The sequence below is a fragment of the Patiria miniata genome, unplaced genomic scaffold, assembly GCF_015706575.1.
Source record: "Patiria miniata isolate m_02_andy unplaced genomic scaffold, ASM1570657v1 HiC_scaffold_5, whole genome shotgun sequence".
In the NCBI taxonomy this organism is placed as follows: domain Eukaryota; kingdom Metazoa; phylum Echinodermata; class Asteroidea; order Valvatida; family Asterinidae; genus Patiria; species Patiria miniata.
In genome coordinates this window covers 31336243-31358872 of record NW_024037072.1, presented here as the reverse complement: position 1 = coordinate 31358872, position 22630 = coordinate 31336243, and the positions used below count along the sequence as shown (strand labels likewise).

The following is a 22630-nucleotide window of genomic DNA, read 5'->3' as shown; positions in this document are numbered from 1 at the left end:
ATTGTGTTACCAATAGTCATCAATATGATTGTACCTCTGCCTCGGGAATTGCACGGGGGGAAAATAGTTTTTTTCGATGTTCCTCTAAAACTTTTATTCCAACATAAAGCAATTATGCCCTTTGTGAATTCACAATTGAAAATTAGTAATCACTGGTTACGATTAATGAACCAAATTATAAACAAAGTACAGAAACGATATTATACCTTTGAAAATGAATGAAATAAATGTCATTTAACCACAGACAAGTTTTGTTAGACATAGTTTCCATTATGTTCGTATGTTGTTCTTTTTTCAATGAAAACTCTGGTTCAGTCCAGGTGGAGTCCAAGGCAAAACAATAAAATGGTAGACTTCGATAGAAAAAAAAGTCTTGAAGTCAGGCCCTGACTCCCGGCCACCCTCAATGCAACCCTCAATGCAAGAAAAGTCCCTTTTTTTAACCAGTTCGCGCTGGGATTATTTGGACACTGACCGGACCCAGGCGCGGGATTGTTTTTCACAAAGCTTGATGCCAGACGGGTTCAAGCCGTCATCTGCGGGTAGCACACCCTGATATTTCCAGCCTCGCTTGCTGCGAGCGGGTGGCAGACAGCATGTATATCCATCATCCGTTACATACACACGTCATCCGACGTAAACTGGGTAATATCACCATCGTCTTAGACATACTAAGTCCTAGACTAGATCTGCATTTTATTCTTCTTTTACAGCTGGAGCATGACAAGTGTAGTAAAGCCCCTTTGGGAACAGAGGTTGCTTTCAACAAGACAAATCAAATCCAGTATTGGGAACATTGGCAATGCTACCCAGGAAATCCCAGGCATACCTCATGCACGTGTTGCATCTAAGTTTCTGCATGGGGTATTTTTTAGCCAAATAACATTTAAATGGTCATATTTAAGTGGTCACGTTCAGTTTCTCTCACGATCTACAATAGATATCTCTCCAATGACATCACTGCCTACAGATCGTCACATGCATCGGCATTTTGGTAGTCACATTTGCGTGACACGCATCGGCTGTGCCATATTTCCGAGAAATTTCGAGCAACATGCACGCCTGATGGCGTTAGATGTGATTTTCCTACGAAGATGGCTGTCTATGAGAGGGTCTATTAAAATCACCTCATTCAGCATCATCCTGCATTGCAGCTATGGGGGTTGCTTGCAGTGAATGCCTTGTATATGAAGAGACTTCCCTGGTACTGCGGAGGTTGGCAAACTGGACAGCTGGAACTAAATCAAGGAAAACATGTACTCCATTTAACTGTAAACTGTGGCAGAAACTGCCGTCTTTTTTTCTTCTTTTATATAGGTTCTCCTGGCTATTTCAAAAGATTTTCATTCAAATTCACCATCTCTATCATTCAATTTCGTGTTTGAAAAATTCACACACTTTTAACAAAACCAATTTAGTCATTTACCCTTCAATTTTAAAGTTTGGTTACCTTCTTTAGTCACCAGGTCGAGAATATTTGTCATTACGGATTAAATGCGTCTAAGCTGTTGCCGAATGGCAGCATTCTGAGGTCGAATTCGTTTGATTTCAAAATAACAAGGTTTGGCTTAGACGAGACGAAATTGAATACTCCGGGACGAAAAGGTGTGCTCTTTGTTTGAATTTGCTTGAACTGAATTTGAAATTGTCTGACAAAACACGAAATTAACCATTGGAAGTGCACTTAATCAATATTGATGAATGAATTTGAACATTTAAAACAGCCAGGAAAACCTATATTATAAAGACATTGAAATTAGTTATCTTAACCAAGTGAAATTAAACATATGATGCTGTGATTTCAGAGTACTTCAGTGTAAGACTGGTAATTATTTAACTTATTTTGAAACGAAGAAGAACTTAAAGGAAAACAGAGGGTTTTGATTTTTTAGAATCGTGGACTGCAGAACTCGGACTGTAATTTCATCAACCCACCTTTGGGGTGCTTGAGTTGGTACTCATGTAGCCTAGGCACATTGTCTCAGTAGTGTGTGCCCACACTAACTCCACGCCGTCATCCAGGCAGTGGCTCAACACAAGAGCGCCCCCTAGCTTCTCGTCAACGGATGCCAGAAATGGTGATTCTGAGATATGGGGAAAAACACAGCACTTTAATTAGATCAAAACTTAAACATTGTGAGGCATTGATTCTTTTCTTTGCATCCCTATTCCCTTGAGATTGAACTGTTGATAATCTTGAAATAAAAATAAAAAAATTTAAAAAAAAGTGAAATAATATTAACAAAAGTGAAAAAGCTGGAAACAAATAATTCGCAGTTCTCATGCTGACACGCTAGACAGTCGTGTTCTGTCTGTCAGCGCCCCCAACATTTACTAGCCATGGTGCTGTGTTTCGTGTTTAGCATTTGCTGGCCACGACATGTCTAACGACTTGTCTAATAGGATTTCGGACGGATATTCATTTATGCGCCCAGCGAAATGCATATTCATTACGTTTCCATAGAGAGGGCCAATGATACATTTCACTGAACCGTTGAGGAAGCATCCATTATTAGACTGGGGATATCTTTCTCTTGATCAATGTATGTTTCTCCCAGATTTTCAGTATGACAGTTTTAAGCTCAGTTGTAAATTAGAAAATATCATATGCCAAATAAGAATATTAGGATGGAATATCACACGGCCCAGGAATTAGCCTTTGACCTCTCAAGGAATGGGATTCGCTTGATGTTTTACTGCATTCACCACGCCCAGAAACGTTTCTGCACGTGCTTAAACACGCGAACAACTATGCACAAGACAACTGTGTGGTTGACATGAATGTTCATTAGTCTCCTGATCCTAAACCAATTAGACTGCTCCATCCAAATCTGGTAGCGAGTCCCATAGGTTGTCAGTAAATGGTATCGACCTACACTCATATTGGGGCTGAGGATGTACAAAGCATCCCTGCAAGTTAGTGCCATATTACCCGTTAAACCATTGCCATGACGTCACACTATTGTTAAAAGTGTGGATTCGGATCTACGTATCTCTTACACTGGTCACAAAGTGTGGATTCGGAACGACGAATCTTTAGTAAAGTGTGGATTCGGAATTACGAATCCACACTTTGAACACCTCGGACAATTGTTCTCCATAATGAGCCTGGATAGGACCGTCTGCGTGACAATTTGCTTTCCGAAAATTACCAATGCATCTTCACTATCAGATTCTCCGCTGTCACTGCAAAATCTACATTTAGTCAAAAAGAAATCGTCATCTAAACTATCCATTTTGACGTTAGGAGCATATATACACACAAAATGACTTGGTTGTACGGGTGTACAACTTACGAGTCCACACTTTCTCGTGTATTCTCCTTAACCTACACGTATCCCTGGGATGGTATGCTGTATGATACAGCCGGTGTGTGGCGGGCGAAATAGAACTACATCCGGCCGATTACCGACTTGATTTCAAGTCTAGCTGAAACCTAGATCTCAGGCTGATATACTCACACGATAATTATAAAAATAAAATGTATCACCTTCCCACCAAGTTTTGTCACTCTTGACTCATTCGGTAGTAGTCTTGGCCAAAGACGCTGGTCCAAGACGCTAGTGATCGATAGTGGGTTGTGCATATCTAACGGCATGGTTAGACCAGCGCGCCTGCTCGCACTAACGTCTTGGGAAACCTGTAGTAGCCGTTTTTATTTTTGTTTATTTTCTCCCTAGGCTTTCCTATGGAACGAATCAGCGATCGCAAAATGGTTTATAGTCAGTGGCGCGCTCGCACGACGGTTGTAAATATACTGTACGCGCTACTGCAGTGATCAAGCATTGCTAATAAGATATGCAACGCAGTTATACCCCGCACGAGCACCGGTATCTTATGGGAAGCCACCTTTTTGTTGAAGATTTTAATATTTACACCACCGCCTTATTTACATAAAGTGGCCACGCCCCATTGCTGCAAAGTTCCCAAGACGTTAGTGCGAGAAATTGAAAAAAACAATTGTGCAAGTGCACTCTACAACAATGCAACCTCGCTATTTATCACTGACATCTTAGGGCAAGACTTATTTGGTAGTGATTGGTGAAATAAATGTATAATCTAAGATCTACATATGAAAAGAAATTCCATCAATGTTGAATTGAAAACTAATGTGTTTCATAATTGAATATTAGTCAATGAGGTCTGTCATGAAAATCAAAACAACTGCTCGAAAATCTGAGAATATTTTGTAAAACTGTTTTTTTGTTTTGTTTGAACAGACCTTTCTGCATTCCTGGGGTTATTGCACAAAATATACTTGTAATTCTCCTTGTAAATCAACTTGATCAGTTAAACTGTTCTGAAGTACAGACTTTTTCATCCTGTGTTTGGCCATTAGCACGCTGTGGTGAATAGTCAACAATATCCACATCACAATCTACCATAAATTGCTTCTTGACCAAATCTGGCATTAAACGTTTCCAGCGTACAAGGATTTACCCAAGAATCTCTCCGTGAAGACCCTCTGTATCGCCATGGCAGCGCCATCGTCGGACTGCAGAAGACTGTCACAGCACTCCTTGGCGAGCAGGGTTTTCACGAGATGCTCTCCGCAGCCGGATGTAGAACAAGCCACTGACGGCTTGCCGTCATTGTTTCTGTTCTGGGCCCAGCAGCCGCAACCATATGATGATGCCTGAAAATAGTAGTACCAATGAACAGTAAATATTTACAAAAGGGAAGTTAATTACAGACATCCAAAATGCTTTAAATGCCGTCACTGGAGTTCTCCAGTGTAAAGTGTGTGCTATATTGGCACAATACATGCAAGCCGCAATAATAAAGTCATGGCTCTGCGCCCAAGAACAAAAGCACCTAGGGCCATCATGGTTCCACCTACCATAAGCAAAAAACTCCACACTAACTACACGAGAAAATGCTGAATATTACATTTAAGGCCATTTTCTCCATATTCTGGTATGGAGCTTGCCCAAAAAGTGGTGCGGCGACACGGGTCCCCCCCCCTACTTTTTGTTTCTTCAAATGTTGGCTGATGTTGCAGATGACGCTTCGATCCCCTTAAAACTCTCAAAAATATCCTACAGGGTGGAGCTTGAGGTGACCTCAGTAAGGCTTTAGAATTTTGCACCTATTTACGATATTGACCGACACAAACATTCTTCTGGAAATTTGGATAGTCAAGACAAAAATCAGAGAAAACGGTAACGTCAGACCATATATACAGCGACATCGACATCGACATTGTGCATGTGCTGCCAGGCTGGTCATAAGTCTGCTCCCTTACATATTGCGCTAATTAAAAGCATTTACAGGTTCAAGCTACACGACCATCGCTCCCTCAGTCTGGTTTCCAGACGCACAATTACAAAATTACAACACCGTCTGCAAATCGTGCTTGACTAAATTTAGTGCAGAATATATGGGAGCCGAGAGAGCCCACATAAAGCTTATACTCAATCTTAACCCCATCTAAAAACATGTTAAAATTGTGCAGCAGTAGAACTCCAGTCAAACCAGAGAGTTTGGCGGTTTTGAGACATCATCTTTTTAAAATTTTGCCGACGTGCATGGCTATGGCGATGTGCGTTCAGACCAGAAACCGGAGACTTTTTTTGGGGGGGGCTAGTGGGTCAGAAAGGATCTTTGGAATTCAAGCTATACATTCAAGTTTGTGCTTACATCGTTATTCATAGTAGAGCAGAAATTCAACACAAGTGAGTGGAGAATGCTGATCATACACACAGAATTCTAAAGTCATTAAAAGCTGGGCCCAGTTTGTGCAGCCCATCAGCGAGGGAGTCCACTCCACTGCTTTCTCTTACCTGACCCACTCTACCTGGATGTTTGAGGGCGATGCCCCCACTGGACACAGCACTGCTGACGTTACCACTGGCGTCCACACACACAGCACCTACGGTGTCCAACGGTGAATCTCTGCAATCAACAACATCATCAGTTGGAATGCTGACAGCATCAAAGCATGGAAGTCGCACCTAGTGGGGAAGGAAAAGCAAACACGCCATTCAAGCCATTGGTCTTGTCAGGTATATCTGGAAAAATCAGGAACTCTCTTATGGCTGATCTAGACAAAAACAAATTGTCACCGTTTTCACGAACTGACACTCACATGCTATTGGGTGTCAGTTCGTGAAAACCACGTAATCAACAATTTCAGTTTCACGAACTGAACCCAGGTGTGCGCACGCACATCGAACACTGACGCGAAATAGAATGATTTTGGTTTTCACGAACTGAAACACAAGCATGTATGTGGCAGAAATACAATTAGGACTTACACAAAAAAATTTCAAAACCCTTTTTACTGGTGAAATTAAGATCAGTTTCAGTTAGTGAAAATTACAATGTACGGAGTGCGCGCTAGACGTGCTGCACTGTGCCATGTGTCAGTTAGTGAAAAAGAAAATAAGGCGGTTCTGTAAAATACGCGCGTGCCGCGCACTAACGCTTAACTGAGTGTCAGTTTGTGCTGTCGGTGACAAAATGGTGCGTCATTCAGGAAGTCAACACAAAAATGAGAGAAGCCAAATAGCGGCTGCCTAAAGTGTCTTTACATGCCTTAGGCTCGACCATGTTGTAGCTGTGTCCTTTGCAATTCAGCTTCTGCTAGGAGTCAATTTACCCCAAAATCTATTGAATTAATTTTAATACATGCAGTAGACTTTCAAACCCTGATAGACTACAAATTCCCGTTAAACCATAAAATGATTTACATGGTTATTTGTCCAGCTGGGTTTCTTCGGTGAGCTCAGTTCCGCTGCAGACAGCCTCCTCTTGTGCTTGCGATATGCAGAGAGGGCGCCCTTCGTCAGCAGCACACTGGTCGCAGTCTCCTGAATGCCGTGATCCCGTGCCCACTGCAATGCCCCATTACCTACCAAGAAACTGTTAAAAAATCAATCTAGGTAAAATCTTTATTTTGGGAACTTGCGAAGAGAAATGAAAGCAATGACATAAAGTTAATTACATATTAATACCAGTCTGCTCTAATGCATAATTTAAAATTTGTAATTAAACATAACAAAATTGTTGAAAATTTATAATTTTTGACTTGTTTTGACTTTTTGACCCAAAAGTATTTATGAATTGGAATAGATATGTGCTTGGCCAGTATTAAACAAGTCCATGTTAAGACCAGCGTGGGGCTTGGTCGCATTTAATGGCCCGAGCCGAAACAGCGTCCATTATAAGATAAATCTTTATTCCCTTAATTTTTTTCCTGAAACATGAAAAAGGCTGAATTCCTTTACCTAGGTGGGATTCTTCCACATGACAGTGATCCTTTCATCTGTTCCAATATGAGCGCTCTGCAGACTTTACTGGGATTCTGTATGCCTGAGAAATAATAAAGCAAGTCTTACAATATTATCTGGTACATCGTATCCATTTCTGTACATTGTATCCACGGTCATGCCATCAAACTTCTACATGGTTCATCTTTTGAAAAAGCACCAAGATATGTAATGTACTAGTCTGAGTATCACCCTTATCCACGGAGCCAAGTCTCCTGTACAACGTCTGATATGTCTAAACATGCAAGCCGCGCGCCAGCTAATCGGAGTCGACTTTACTAAATCGTGACGTCATTTCATTCCCAAATCAGGACTAATGGCTTGATTGCTCAATTCGAATGCAGTGTTTTGTAATACAACAACCGCCAGGCGCATATTGCGTAACATGATACAGAGCGCGTGACAGTTTTTTTAAATCCATGTCTATGACGCGCAACGGGTGAATGACCGAAGACCCGATACAGAAAGCGCCCGCTGATTGGTACATATCTAGAGGTCAAGATGCGGTTGTCTTGCATAATTAATCAGCGAATCTGCTCAAATGTAATAGACCATGGCGAAATTACATAGACTAGTAATGTACCAGCACAGTCATAGACTTCACGTCACCTACTCTGTGATAACGAAACCTCTCCTTTAAAAACTTGACTTAAGACCCCAAACTTGGCTGATGAAATGTTTGTATTTTCAAAGTTTACAGAAATTGTGCTCACTAAAGACTGAATAAGGGTAATTAGCAGTATGACTTGCCAGATAATGCTCCAACGGCCCCATACTGCAGGCTCCGCCCGTCCATTATGCTGGCATCGCATTCCACATTGCCGCACAGATTCAGGTTGGACCCCACGCCTGCATTGGTGAATGGACTGTCCTGAAACAGGTGCCAATCAATTATGCAAATTAGGGATTCATGGGCGAAGATGTGTTTCCATTCAAAAGAACAAGCGGTAAAAGACGCGGTGTGACATTACAATATAAAAGCAAATAAACACAGGTCAAACACTTCCATGCTTGGCCACAAAATGACTGTACTATCATGCATCACAGTATATTTAGATACTTTTTGTGAAATGGGGATTGACTCTTATACAATGAAAAAAAAAAACACTGAAAATTTACAACAAAAAAGAGCAAAATGATTTCCGACAGGTATATAATATGAAGTTGAAGTAGTACTTTTTTTAGAAAAGTGGTTACTAGACAAAAAGATGTTTCAACTTTACACTGAGAGAAATTCACCTCTAGGATGCCAACGGTGGTAGTAACTACATCCAGAGCAGAACACTTATCACGTATCATCTTCATAGCCTAAAGAAAACAACAAGGAGGGCATCTGATGAGAAATTGCAGAGAAATTGTGGGTAGCGAAGTTGGTCAAGCATCAGCAGAGTTTTTCATAGGTTGTTGATGACTTCTAAATTCAGTCAATTTTTGAAACCATTATCTGAATTATCTGATGATGTTTCCACGTTTTGATCTGACAGCCTTAAAGGGACATTACACAGCCTTAAAGGGGCAATACGTCCTGGAATATGTCCCATTGGGCTACAAAACGCATTTTCAACGAAATTTTAATCAGAAAGAACATTTAAAAGTACGATTTAAACAACCACACAACTATCCTTTAAAAACTAGTTGTTTTTGTGTTATTCTTGTGTATGTTGTGCCCATTCTTGAAAATCACGCATTCTCGAGAATGGGCGCGCATTCTTAAGAATGAGCGCCCATTCTTAAGAACGAACACGCGTTCTTAAGAATGAGCGCTCATTCTTAAGATTGGGTGGGAATATCATGTGCACAATTTATGAATTTTGCCCAATCTTAACAAACATTGCACGACATAATTATGTTAAATGAATTGTATAGCGGTTAAAAGGAAACAATTCATATAAAGAGGAAAGAAAATGTTCCATGCTTCTGTACTCGTATAACTACGATAATTTGAATCAAATTAAACCTGTTATTATTGCTTTTTCTGCCCACTATGGGAAGTTTTGTAATAACGGAGGACTGGGAACTAGTCTGGGAAGTGCTTTGTTTAGGCTAGATAAGTTACAAGTCCCTGCATGTATCATATGCGTGCCACGAAAAAAAAACGATGTCCAGAAGCTGCCAAAATTGCTCTTTTGACTAGATAGAATCCAGCTCTGCGACGTTATGGTGGGGTGTGAACAATAAATTGGTGGAAATTTAAATGGGAAATAGCATAAGCACTATGGGATGTCGCAGTATTCATTCTCATTCTTCACATTCTTCATTCTTACGTCCCCCCCCCCCCCCCCCCCGCTTTTATTATCCCAAAAATCAGAATTCTTTGCACTAGTATTATTATGTCTCTTATTTTTTCCCGGTCCCCCCCCCCCCCATATCAATACGCCTTTACTTATCATATCCACTCTACTTTACAGCGCCTTGCGTTGCAATCAGTGAACGAGGATTCAGCTAGACTTGCCAAGCGCAGCCGGTGCTCGGCATCGACAAGACCGTTATCTTGTCGCGCATTCTCAAGAATGTGCGCTCAATCTGGAAGAGTTATTTTTTGCCAAGATTGAGTAAGGATCCAGTTGCACATTCTCAAGAATGTGCAGGCCCATTCTCGAGAATGCGTGATTTTCAAGAATGGGCACAACATGTATACTCATGCGAGAACGAATTTCGGGGTCCACATTTGCAAACCCCAAAAATCGGGTTGTTCAGTGATAGTTGTGATTCCAGCCGTTAAGTGTTCACCTTCGTGTAAGAAACCACATTTTATGCATTGGTGCTGTGTATGTGACACATGTGTATCGTACAAGAATGAAAATGACATGAAAAAAAGTATGCGTACTTCGTTGTGTCCAATGTAAACAACCATGTTTGGTTTTTTTTCTCGGGAACATTAGGTTTCCTTTCAACTAGACCATTTAAATAGCGTATGTAAACAATCCAAAACATTAAATTTTGGGGGATTTCAGGCCGTAGTGCCCCTTCAAATTACAAAAACTAAATAATCAAATTAAACCATTTCACTTCTCTTGTTTATCACTAGAAATGAATAGATGAAATATGGAATAGATGTATAGGGCCTACCTGCACACAAGCTTGATGACATACTGCTTTATATTCTCTCTGATTGACAGTGGAATGATACCCAGCTCCTGCACCAAAAAAAAAAGAACTTACTTTTCATAAAAACCTGCAAACATAACTAAAATTACTTATTACTTGTAATTCTGTGCCTCAAATGAAATCAAAGTTAGAATTTAGTTATATATAGTAGTGTTCCCTAACGTGGTGCACTTCAACGTTAACCCCAAATTTTCTTAAGCATTTTGTTTTTAAACTTCTTTGTTGACAAGGTTGGCGTAGCGGTACTTTCCCCGCCTTCCACCGCTGTGACCCGGGTTCGAATCCCGCCTGGGCCAATATGTGGATTGGGTTTTCAGTCCCTACCTGATTCCGTGGATTTTTTCCCAGAATATGCACTGTGCACTTATCAGCTTATATAATGTGAAATATAATGGGGAAATAATGCCAAAATAAATTTCTCTGCTAACTTTGTCATGGGTAGGTAAACTTGAGATTTATGCACGGTAATGGTTAGAGCTTGATAAAATTTCACTTCCTGTGAAATTTCAGGTAAAAGTTTTGCCCTAGCAAGGCACTAGAACAGGTATCCGAATTGTCTTGGAACTGTTGTGCCCATTCTTGAAAATCACGCAATCTTAAGAATACGCGCGCATTCTTAAGAATGAGCGCGCATTCTTAAGAATGAGCACAAGTTCTTAAGAATGAGCGCTCATTCTTAAGAATGCGTGGGAATATCACGTGCACAATTTATGAATTTTGCGCAATCTTAACAAACATTGCACGGCATAATTATGTTAATTAAATGAAATGTATAGCGGTTAAAAGGGAAACAATTTATATAAAGAGGAAAGAAAATGTTCTATGCTTCTGTACTCGTATAACTACAATAATCTGAATCAAATTAAACCTGTTATTATTGCTTTTTTCTGCCCACTATGGGAAGTTTTGTAATGACGGAGGACTGGGAACTAGTCTGGGAAGTGCTTTGTTTAGGCTAGACAAGTTACAAGTCCCTGTATGTATCATATGCATGCCACGCAAAAAAAAACGATGTCCAGTTAGTCCAGAGGTTGCCAAAATTGCTCTTTTGACTAGATAGAATCCAGCTCTGCGACGTAATGGTGGGGTGTGACGTGTGAACAATAAATTGGTGGCAATTTAATTGGGAAATAGCATCAGCAGATTAGCACTATGCCATGTCGCAGTATTCATTCTCAATATTCACATTCTTCATTCTTACGACAAGACCTTTATCTTGTCGCGCATTCTTAAGAGTGTGCGCTCAATCTGGAAGAGTTATTTTTTGCGAAGATTGTGCAAGGATCCAGTTGCACAATCATAAGAATGTGCATGCGCATTCTTAAGAATGCGTGATTTTCAAGAAAGCGCACAACAGAACCGAGTTGACCTGGCTGGGACAAGTTGACCATGTTGACACGCGTTACGGACCTAGCCCTATTTTATGGCCACACACTGCAGTACCAGTAGAATCGCTTTTTATACCCAAATGTACAGCAATGAATCCAGATGTGCAGTTTTGGTCCTCCATCACTCGCGATCGGCGTATGCGGGTTTAGTAGTGGCGGTAGTGCGCGTAAAGTAAAGATCAATCGATTTCACGAAGCTGATTCAAGGGCGGCGCCATTTTGAAGAGACTGATACCCTACATACTGTCTACGCATTATTACTTTATTGAGGCAGGACTTCGCTCTTATCTAGTTCCCTTAACTTAAATGCTGAAATCTGTGCATAAATCAAGGAACAGACTATTCACCCTGCTCGTCAATTTTGTGTTACGTGGTGTTGTAAACAGAACGTCAGAAAGCAGGTGGAAATTTCACCGTAAAGTAAGATTGAATCGGCAAACTTCAGTTTGGGAAGAATGTTTTCCGACGCCAATTTTGTACTATTGTGGGAATTTGTGAACAAAGTCAATGTGGGCTAAAATTCGAATGAATATGTTTGTTTTATTTCTCCATGGTTTGTCCGATCGTGTCTGTCTTTTTGTTCTTGTGATTACGTTGTATTGTCCAGGCTGTTCTACCTACAACAAGCCTTGGCTTATGTGAACAGCCTTGCATTTCCTATAGTCATGATAGTATACTATTACATATATTTTTTTAACTTCGCTTGCTATTAGTAATCTTAATTTAAATAATTAGATTCAAAGCATTATTTTTCTTCATATTTGTATTCGTATATTTAAATATCAATGTATTATACTTATATTTCCAAGTTTGTCTTGGTTTATTAAATGAATGTAAACTGAATTGAATTGAATTGAATGAAAAAACATGTCACATGATTTGAAATAACTTGTTATCCCTAGCATGCCTATCCACAGCAGATAGATAGCGGATGGTGGCCTCACTAGTCTCTGTGGCCACTTCTCCATGCTGTGGCATGCTATGCTAATCTGGTGGTCAAAGTGCTGCAGGAATTTGACAGTTTCCTTTTTTTCCCTCAAGGTGCATTTTGGTTTAATCATGCCCGTTTTTTTTCCCCTCCGAAGCAGCACCTCAATGTCTCTTTTTTCTGCCCCAGTTTTCAGAACCATAGTCTCATCTCAAGATTTGTATGACATCAATAGACTCAAGTAAATCATTTGACCCAGATTTTTGTATTTACGTTTGTTTTGTTATCAACAGCTTCACCCGAAGGGCAGTGACTGAAACAGGTATGGAATCTCAGCTGAGGGAGTATCGGGCCCGCAAGGCGAGGGAGAAGATGAAGGAAAGCAACAACCAGCCAGGAGTATGGACACGGATTTGGGGGACAAATACCACGTCAGATGGTCACGATGCTGGAGATCTGTCAAAGGATTCTGCTTCATGTGTATGTATCTTGGTTCTCAGCATGTGCTCAAGTTTTGTATGGGAGATCCTATCGACCTTGTGGGTTAACCCTAACCCTGCAGGGTATTTGGATAGAAACCCTGCCAAACTCAGCAACATGCAACATTTGTGTAAGTGACAAGCCTGCCCAGTGCAGCAAGATCCATCAGGTCAAAAGTCTCAAGGCCAAAGTGCCTCATAGTCAGTGGTCACCGAATGCAGCAGGAGATACCTGTGGCATTGTTCTATGGAACTAGCTCTCATTGTCTCGGTAGTGGCCGTTTATGCACTGGTATCGGTAGCTGAATGCATCAAAGTGCACCAGACTTTTCCACCTGATTTTCTGTGTTGCGTCTGGCAGGGTTAGGGATTATTAAGGCAGAGTTATGCGGAGAGCAATGGTATGAGCAAACGTTTTGCTCATTCATTTTACTAGGTTCAAATACTACAGAACACTGTCGGAGACACCTGCAATGCATTTTGTACATTGTCAAAGGCACCACAACCAGAGCTGTAGACTAACTTTACAACATGGTCTTTCAGTACAAGACCTCTCTCTCAATGTGAAGATGCTCTGTAAAAGATCCTAACCCTAACCCTGCTCAATCCAACAGGATCCAACTATTTTACATACCTGCTGGGTTCTGTTGGATTGAGCAGTAAACCCCTTGTATATATTCCTGTTAAAATCTGTTGGATTCAGCAGACAACTGGAAATATTCAGAGTCGGATTCTGTTGGGTGCTGGTAAATAACGCCAAGTTGGACTCTGTTGGATCCAGCAGACAACAGAAACATAAGGCACAGTTGGATTCTGTTGGATTGAGCATGCCAGTCATTTTATATGTTCAGGTACCCAACAACTTGGCAAGTTGGATTGTGTGGGACTGTATTGGATTGAGCAAGAAACTCATATGAGTAACGGTCGGACTCTGTTGGATTTAGCAGGGTAGTCCTGGGGAACTACTAGGGGGTTAGGGGTAATTACCTTGTCATTGAACTCTAAACTGGTATGCTCCTTATTTATTGATCCTATTGATTACGTTTCTTGGGTATTTGAGTTTTCAAAAACAGTTCTCATTCAGTGTTGATTTACTTTGCATTTTTTTCAGAAATTGACGACACCTGCTGTCAACAGCCTTCAGGAACACACTCCTAAGAATCGTGTTCTCCAGTTCATAGCCCAGGACAACTCGTTTTTTACCAATTTGTTCGTCTTGAAACTCCTCCTATGGATTGTTCTCTTTGCTCTATTCCTTCACCTTGAGTTTGCGGCGGTGTACGTCGTCGTGTCGTCCTTGTACATTATTTACTCTACCCTGGGAACCAGGCAAACCAGGGCACCAGGGGAACTCAGTGCCTACTCGGTGTTCAACCCAAACTGTGAAGAGATCGAGGGAACTCTGACGGCCGCTCAGTTTGAGCGGGAACTGAAATACGGGATCGGGTCAACGAAGAAATGACACTCAAGTGGATTTGAACAAGGAGGGAGATTTTTCATATCACAATAAGCTGTATTTGAAGAACAAGACAGGTTTGATGTGATAATATTCAGTTTTGAATATATGCCATTTCATTTGTCAGTACTCAGCCACTGAAATGTGTTTTCAAAGCAGCAACTGCCATGCTTCTGTTTCATCAAAGGGAAATTTCTGAATATAAATTTTCAGTATAATACATGTACATGTACTACTAAGGGAATAATAGTGTGATGGAGTAGGCCAAGGCCCCTAACTGGTTTGAAACATTACATTTATAATTAGTATACCTCATAAATATTCATGATCGAGAGCCAAACTCTCACTGGTCAATTTACCAACATTGTTTACCAAGCGCACGCATGAGGAATTTGAGGATGCGTGAATCCGCATTCATAAATACGCATTCGTAGTAGACTGTCGCACGGGTTACCCATACGACAGTCTACTACGCATGCGCTTTACAAAGCAATTGTGGAACTGTCGGTTGGGTGTAGTACGCATGCGCGAACATCGCCCAAGCAAGCTACACACGAAGAGAGATAGTTGCACAGTACGAGTAAATGTTAATTTCTCGAGCTCAATGATGCCGAACTGGAGAATATTTATGGACAATAAAGATGCCTCCTGTACAAAAGAAAGTTGCCCACAAACTACTGTATTTACAACTGTTGTTACTGTATTGCAAACGAACTGAAATAAAAAAAGTGAGGTTGAGCAATAAGATTTTTTTGGTGAGCTGGACAAGTTTCTCCAAAGAGGTGCACACTGCCAACGAAAAAAAAATGGCAGCTGAATATGTATGAGGTATAGTAAAACAAATATAACATGGTTTATTTTGGGTGGACAGTTGATATTAGCTCCCCTCGGTATTGGAACTTGACAAACTAGTTCCCGAGGCTAAGTTTGTCAACTTCCAATACCTCACGGAGCGAATATTGACTGTCCACCCTCAAACCATGTTATATTTGAATACTGCCCCATGATTTTTTTTAAACAAAGAAACATGGAATTTTTTGCTGGGAGAATTTTTGCCAGAAATGTTTTTTTGTTATTGTAACCTTCAAATGAAGGTTGACTGAGGAAGAAGCAGTATATCATTTTTGGATTTTTTCTTGATGTGACCAGCCACCTTTGGTGGACTGGTTGTTGAGTTTAGTTTTTCTCTTGGAAGGGCACAACCTATATCTCCCCCCCCCCCCCTTGTCTTAATTGCGCAATGGAATGTAGTGACGTCTGGCAGCTTATGCCCCAGGGCAATTCCCATAGCTGACCAGGGCCTACACCCAAGACCATAGTGTAGATAGGATCACTTTGCCACTCACTTTCCCACTGAACACTGTTCCTTGAAGACCTACTGCAGATCCAGACACCAAACCTGTTTAGCTTTTGTTCCAGTACATAGCATCTTATTGGTGAGTTTCATCTCTGTCTTCTTGTTTTTATTAGGTACTTGATAGTTTATTATTAGCCTGATTGAGCTACCTTGCACCTTTGATTAATTTGACTGGACACTCAAGGAAATCAAGTTGTTTTGTTTGTTGAGTATAATTCTGGCATTTAGAATTGTGTTCTAAATTGATTTGTGATTATTTCTTGAACTGATTGCGACCAACGATCATTGCAGTGGATAAACTTTGTTCACTGACCATTTTAATGATGATGAATATTTACATATATGTAGCTTTAGGATTATTAAATTCATAGATTTACTAGTAATAATTCGAGACTAAGGAGGAGACCGATTTGGTTGAGTCAGTTGAAGTTCAATCTTTAAGTGATTATTGAATGATGCCAGTGTACCTTTATTAAGTTGGAAATGCTGGAAGTTGCATGGTGTTTTGGCTGAACCTTCTACAGTAGTTTAGACCATGTGACCACAGGCCTATGCTTTTGTGTATATAGTTCAGCAAGCAGTGCCTCTGCTTATCAGTTAGCTTGATCAGACACCACAGGTGGTTGGGCTCTGCTAGAGACAATGAGGCCCTTTAAGAGATTATGTTACTGTCTTCTGGAGTAAAACCCCCTTAGGGCTATTTAGCTGAGTGTGATGCTGGTATTTAGGAAGTGAGTTTATCAATTGCCATATATCGATGGACTGTAAGAGTGCACAGCATTGCATGTATCGATATTGATGTTTTAGCGATGAAGTTGCTTTGTTTCGATTAAGTTTGTTCCAGTAATTGATATACAATCATTGGCACATCGCCACACAGGTTTATTCAGTGGAGCACTGATGTTTTGAGACTTAATAGTTTTCTCTTTGGAGACTGTGTTCTTTGAGTTGCTAGAAAGAGCACAGGTATGTGTTAGTATAAGCCTCATTAAGTATTCGCTCTCTTTTTTAGTTGATCTTTACACAAGTTTATGTTTTCCTTTATTAGAGTGAGTTACTGTATAACGACTTAGATTATTACTTGTTTAGTTTTAGTTTTCATTTTACTTATTATTGTTTCTATTTCTTTCCTTTTCTTATAGCCAATATACCAACCCCTTTTTGTTTTGTATGGTTACTGTTGTTTCATGCAATAAAATCAGCTTGAAGAACTTGATCCGGTTACATGCGTCGTAGACAGGATTCAAGCTTCTATTAAGGGGTTGGTAATATAACTTGGCAAACCTGCAGGTGAATTACAGAGTGTGAGATTGTCACCAACCCACACCATGGATGAATTGGAGGAGCGAGTGAAGGTGCTGACAAAGCGCTTAGATCAGCAAACTGGCCCGGGCACAAAAACTAAAGTGGTGGTGGTCCCCAGAGAACGAGGTGCGAAGCTGTCAGGGCGACCTCGTACCGATAAGGACCCTGAGGTCATCGAATGGGCAGAGGATATGCGGCGCATGACCAGTGACCTGACCGAAACAGAAGGCGTCCAGTTCATTCTAGACCACCTTGAGGGGGCAGCAAAGGACGAGGTGCGGCTCTGCCCTGCTGCTGACAGAGACACGCCAGACAAGATATTAAAGCAAGTCGTGAAGACCCTCTGCCCCCAGGATACCCCATCGTCCCGCTGGGGGGAGTTCTACGCAAGAGTGCAGCGAGGCGGGGAGTCAGTCCAGGATTTCTCTCTGCAGCTGATGAAGCTCCTGCGGCGGGTGGCTCTAGTTTCCCTGACCGATGGCATAAATGACCAGGATGCCGTCCTGTGTGAGCGTTTTGCAGCTGGCTTAGCTGACCCTACACTGCGGAGGGAGGTCCGACGGGTCATACAGGAAAACCCCGGCATGGAGTTTTCAGAGCTCCGTAGCAAGGTGATATCATGGGAGAGTCCATCCACCACAGCTGTGACGAGGGCGGCTAAGGCCTCGGAAAGTGCCTTGCAAGCCCAGCTCGACCGCCAAGGAGGCCAGATACTCGCTACGCAGGAGGCAGTGACCAGGCTGTGTGAGCAGGTGTCGTTGCTGTTGTCACACCAGAATGCTGCTACAGCAAGACCAAGCAGACCGAGCCGGGGACCAGTGAAGTGCTTCAACTGTGATGGTACAGGCCATTTCGCAAGTCAGTGTCCTAGCCCCAAGAGGAGACAACAACCAGCGCAGGCAACGGATCGCTGGGCTGATGCACCCCTATTCTATCCATCCCCAAAGGACAACGAAGACCGCCCCCCTCAACCAAAGATGTCCCCAAAAGCCAGCCCTCCATCGTAAAGAGCCAAGCGGTGGAGGGGAGGGAAGGTGGCTCCCCAACAAATGCCTGCACCGTGGAAGAGATGTTTAAGAGAGCAGTTGCAAGGAGCCCCGAGGTGACTGTATCAGTAATGGGTCAGGATGTTCGCTTCATTCTTGACACTGGGAGCGAAGTGACCATCCTGCCAGAGAGTATCTACCGATCTTTGGATGGTGGGCAACCGCTGCAAGACATATCCAGATGGCTGAAAGTATATGCAGCAAATGGCATTGAGCTTCCGTATGCGGGCTACACGGAGTTGGATATGGATGTACTTGGGATCCAGCTAGGCAGGGTGGCAGTACTCGTTTCACCGGCATCAGGGGCAAGTGGTAGTACCATTACAGGCTTGCTCGGCTGCAACGTGATACGAGAGGTACGCTCAGCCCTGCTGGAGGAGAACGGTAGCAAATACCTACAGTCACTACGTGACAAAGGACCTTGGGCGAACGCCTTGCTGGCATGTGAGATGGAGGACAAGGAAAGTGCCAAGACAAGATTCGTAAAAGTTGGAGGGAGGCAGCCGATCCTCATACCAGCCCAGAGTAACAGGGTGGTAACTTGTACAACGACAGGGGCGCCGAGAAGAGCACCTCAATCAGAAGTCTTAATCGAGGCTGTGCATGGGCGCATTGGGAACCTCCCGCGGAATGTAGCAGTAGTGAATACCTGTTCCTCCTTCCAGGGTGGACTAGTTTCCACTAGGGTTGTAAATGTTGGTGAGGAGGACGTATGGTTGCAACCCAGGACACGACTCGGAGTCATGTCTGATGCAAAGATCCTCCATTCGGAGGAATATACCACGCAAGAAACGAGTAACCACCAAATGGTTGACCCTGAAGAGGCCACTGCCCATGCGAACTGCATCACGACAGATGTACCGTCTGATGGACCCCTACCATTCAACATTGACATTGGTAATGCCACGTTAGAACCAGACCAACACAAGCATCTCACCAAGTTATTGAGGCAGTATGAGGATGTGTTCTGCCATGATGACGAGGACCTCGGTTACACATCGACGATAACACACAACATCCCTACTCATGATGAACGACCGGTCTGCGTGCCTCACCGTAGAATTCCCCCGCACCAGATGGAGGACGTGAAAACACATCTCCAAAAACTTCTACGTCAGAAAATAATCAGACCGTCAACAAGCCCCTATGCAGCCCCTGTAGTCGTCGTCCGGAAGAAAGATGGGAGCATTCGACTCTGTGTCGACTACCGGGCTCTGAACAAGAAAACCAGGAGCGACGCTTACCCTCTACCCCGTATTGATGAGGCGCTCGATTCCCTTAAGGGAGCAAAATACTTCAGTTCCATCGACTTAGCCCAGGGCTACCACCAGGTAGCCGTTGCCGAAGAGGACATCCACAAGACAGCCTTTCGAGCAGGTACTGGGGGTCTGTATGAGTACTTGAGGATGCCCTTTGGGCTGAGCAACAGCCCTGCGACCTTTCAGCGATTGATGGAGGTGATTCTGGGTGACCTTAACTACAGCAGCTTGCTCCTCTACTTGGACGACATACTGGTATTCTCGAGTGGGTTTGAAGAACACCTCCAACGACTAGAGGTAGTCCTTCAGCGTCTGAGGCACCATGGCCTCAAGGTGAAACCTAGTAAGTGCCACTTCTTTCGTCAAGAATGTCAGTACCTGGGCCACATTGTCTCTGCAGAGGGTGTTGCAACCGACCCAAGAAAGACTGAGGCAATCAGTCAATGGAAGACGCCAAAGAACGAGCATGAACTGCGCTCCTTTCTGGGGCTTGCAGGTTACTACCGGCGATTTGTCCAACACTTCAGCCGAATAGCAGCACCCTTGCATGCCTTGTTGACCAAGCAAGGATGTCAGAAGGGTAGAGGACGCCGCCGCCCTAGTCCAAGCCAGAACCAGGACTTTGCCAACCGCTGGAGTCCTGAGTGCACCCAGGCTTTTGAGACTCTACAAGAAAGACTAACATCCCCACCGATTCTTGGGTTCCCAGACTTTACCAAGCCATTCATCCTGGAAACAGATGCCAGTTTCGACGGCCTGGGGGCTGTCCTATCTCAAGAACAAGAATCAGGGCGAGTGGTGGTCTCCTATGCCAGCAGAAGTCTCCGTCCAACCGAGCGAAACATGCAGAACTACAGCTCCATGAAGCTTGAACTACTAGCACTGAAGTGGGCTGTCACAGAAAAATTTCGTGACTACCTCCTGGGCGCAGAATTTCTCGTGTTTACGGACAACAATCCGTTATCATACATCAAAACGGCAAAACTCGGAGCCACAGAGTTGAGATGGGTTAGCCAGTTGTCTCAGTTCAACTTTCAGATAAAGTACCGGTCTGGCAAGGCAAATGCAAATGCTGATGCCCTCAGCCGTCATCCAGTACACATTGAAGAGGCCGCACAAGAATTGACCCAGTCTGCACCCCTTCATGAAATCTCTGGCGTGCAAACCCGAACCGTGAAAGTACGCAGCACTACAACAATGGACACACCCCCCACCACTTCGACATTACCCGGATACTCCCCAGAGATGCTCGCTGAACTACAGAAGAGAGACCCTACCATTGCTGGCTTCGCGAGGAACTGGAGATATGGCACAAAGCCCACATGGCTTGACCTGAAGCACGAAACGAATGCGGTCAGGGCCCTCGTTAGAAGGTGGGACAGAGTGGCCGAGAAGAATGGGGTGCTCTACATCAAATACCAAGACCCCCTGGAGGGAGAATACCACCAGCTGCTGCTGCCTGCAGAGCTCCAGCCAATGCTCCTAGGGGCTCTGCATAATCAGGCTGGCCACCAAGGCCAGGAACGCACTCTCGCACTCCTACGAAAGAGATGTTGGTGGCCCGGGATGTCGGCTGATGTGGAGAGGTGGTGTAAGAGTTGTGAAAGGTGCACAGTGGCGAAGGCACCAACTCCCAGGGTCCGTCCGACTATGGGTACTCTCCAAGCAGACAAGCCACTAGACATCCTAGCCATCGACTTCACGACACTAGAGAAGGCGTCAGATGGACGCGAAAACGTGTTAGTCATGACAGATGTCCTCAGCAAGTTCACGCAAGCAGTCCCATGCAGAGACCAGAAAGCCTCCACTGTTGCCAAAATCCTTATAAAGGAATGGTTTCAGAAGTATGGAGTTCCCCGCCGTATACACAGTGATCAGGGTAGGAACTTTGAGTCCCAGCTTGTGAAGGATCTGTGCTCAGCCTACGGGATCTCAAAGAGCAGGACAACAGCTTACCATCCAGAGGGCAACGGGCAGTGTGAGAGATTCAATCGCACTTTGCACAACCTTCTCCGTACCCTACCCCCTGAGCAGAAAAAGCGTTGGCCAGACCATCTACAGGAACTAACGTTCATGTATAATTGCACCCCTCATGCATCCACTGGCCTTTCCCCTTTCTACATATTCATGGGTCGGGAACCACTGCTGCCAATTGACCATGTGATGATGTTTGATGAGGGTGTGATGGGAACGCCACCAACAGAGCCTTGGGTGGCATTACATCAGCAAAAACTGAGACAGGCAGCTGAAATGGCCATCGACAGCATACAGAGGAAGAGCGCAGCCAGGTGTGGGAGACGGGACAACAAAGCGAACGACAAGGGCATTGCCCTAGGTACCAGAGTACTCCTACGGAACCACGCTCCTGGTAGGAACAAGATTGGAGATCACTGGAAGGCAACGCCCTACAAGGTGATTGCGCGACCACAAACAAATGTGTATGTGGTGCAACTAGCTGATGGTACTGGGCCGATGAAGAGGGTTACCCGAACGGAGATCCTTGACACAGGAGACAGTGTTCCCAATGGTCCTCTCCACACTGATCCTTCTCAACAAGACAATCTACGAGACGAGGGAAATGCAGCAGATCGACAACTGCCGGAGATGGTCATAACCATGTATGCTTCAGACATAGAACAGGGACCCACCAGCGACCCCACAGATCCAGTATCACCATCCCTGGCTGATAGCCCCGTCATAACAGAGGAAATCCCCCAGAAGGCCCCTGGAGGGCGAGCAGATCCAGTCCTAACATCCCAGCCTGATGATTCTGTCTTAACAGAGGAGACCCCCCAGCAGGCTGCTGGAGAGCCAGCAGATTCAGTCCCAACATCCCAGCCCGATGATCCTGCCTTAACAGAGGAGACCCCCCAGCAGGCCGCTGGAGAGCCAGTGGACCCTGCCCCTCTTTCCTGTTCCAGTATCCCTAATTTAAGTGGAAAGACTTCAGCCGGGATAACCAGTCCGAGCATGGCAGCTCCGTTATCCCAGCCAGGCCCTGATGACTGTGGAGCCCCAAGTGACCAGCAGGAT

The 22630-nt window shown here is 43.6% G+C and overlaps 4 protein-coding genes across 6 annotated transcripts in view; 2 read left to right on the top strand and 2 right to left on the bottom strand.

The window, feature by feature from the left end:
- Positions 1-67: 67 nt before the first annotated feature.
- On the bottom strand, positions 68-11981 carry LOC119741243 (threonine aspartase 1-like). The gene is made up of 10 exons (XM_038216989.1): positions 11844-11981; positions 10341-10408; positions 8511-8579; positions 8022-8142; positions 7230-7314; positions 6693-6864; positions 5784-5954; positions 4441-4636; positions 1936-2084; positions 68-1238 (listed from the first exon to the last, which is right to left on the bottom strand). The coding sequence occupies exons 1-10, from the start codon at positions 11887-11889 to the stop codon at positions 1155-1157; spliced, it is 1161 nt and encodes a 386-aa protein (XP_038072917.1). The 5' UTR covers positions 11890-11981; the 3' UTR covers positions 68-1154.
- On the top strand, positions 11917-15405 carry LOC119741242. Of its 2 annotated transcripts, none has more exons than XM_038216988.1 (3): positions 11917-12037; positions 12989-13175; positions 14286-15405. In XM_038216988.1, exons 2-3 carry the CDS (start codon positions 13020-13022, stop codon positions 14634-14636), a joined length of 507 nt encoding a protein of 168 aa, XP_038072916.1. In that variant the 5' UTR covers positions 11917-12037; positions 12989-13019; the 3' UTR covers positions 14637-15405. The 2 variants fall into 2 exon arrangements, with proteins under 2 accessions (XP_038072916.1, XP_038072915.1); XM_038216987.1 differs by lacking the exon at positions 11917-12037 and adding an exon at positions 12072-12187 and having other exon boundaries at positions 14286-15403.
- Positions 15406-15702: 297 nt separating this feature from the next.
- LOC119741180 (conserved oligomeric Golgi complex subunit 2-like) overlaps positions 15703-22630 on the bottom strand; it is a 32957-nt gene continuing 26029 nt past the window's right edge. For both annotated transcript variants that reach the window (XM_038216891.1, XM_038216892.1), the window contains one exon: positions 15703-15765. The gene's annotated coding sequence lies outside the window, so the exon portion shown is untranslated. The remainder of the gene's footprint in view (positions 15766-22630) is intronic.
- Positions 17316-18299, top strand: LOC119741372. The gene has a single exon (XM_038217123.1). It carries the CDS (start codon positions 17316-17318, stop codon positions 18297-18299), a length of 984 nt encoding a protein of 327 aa, XP_038073051.1.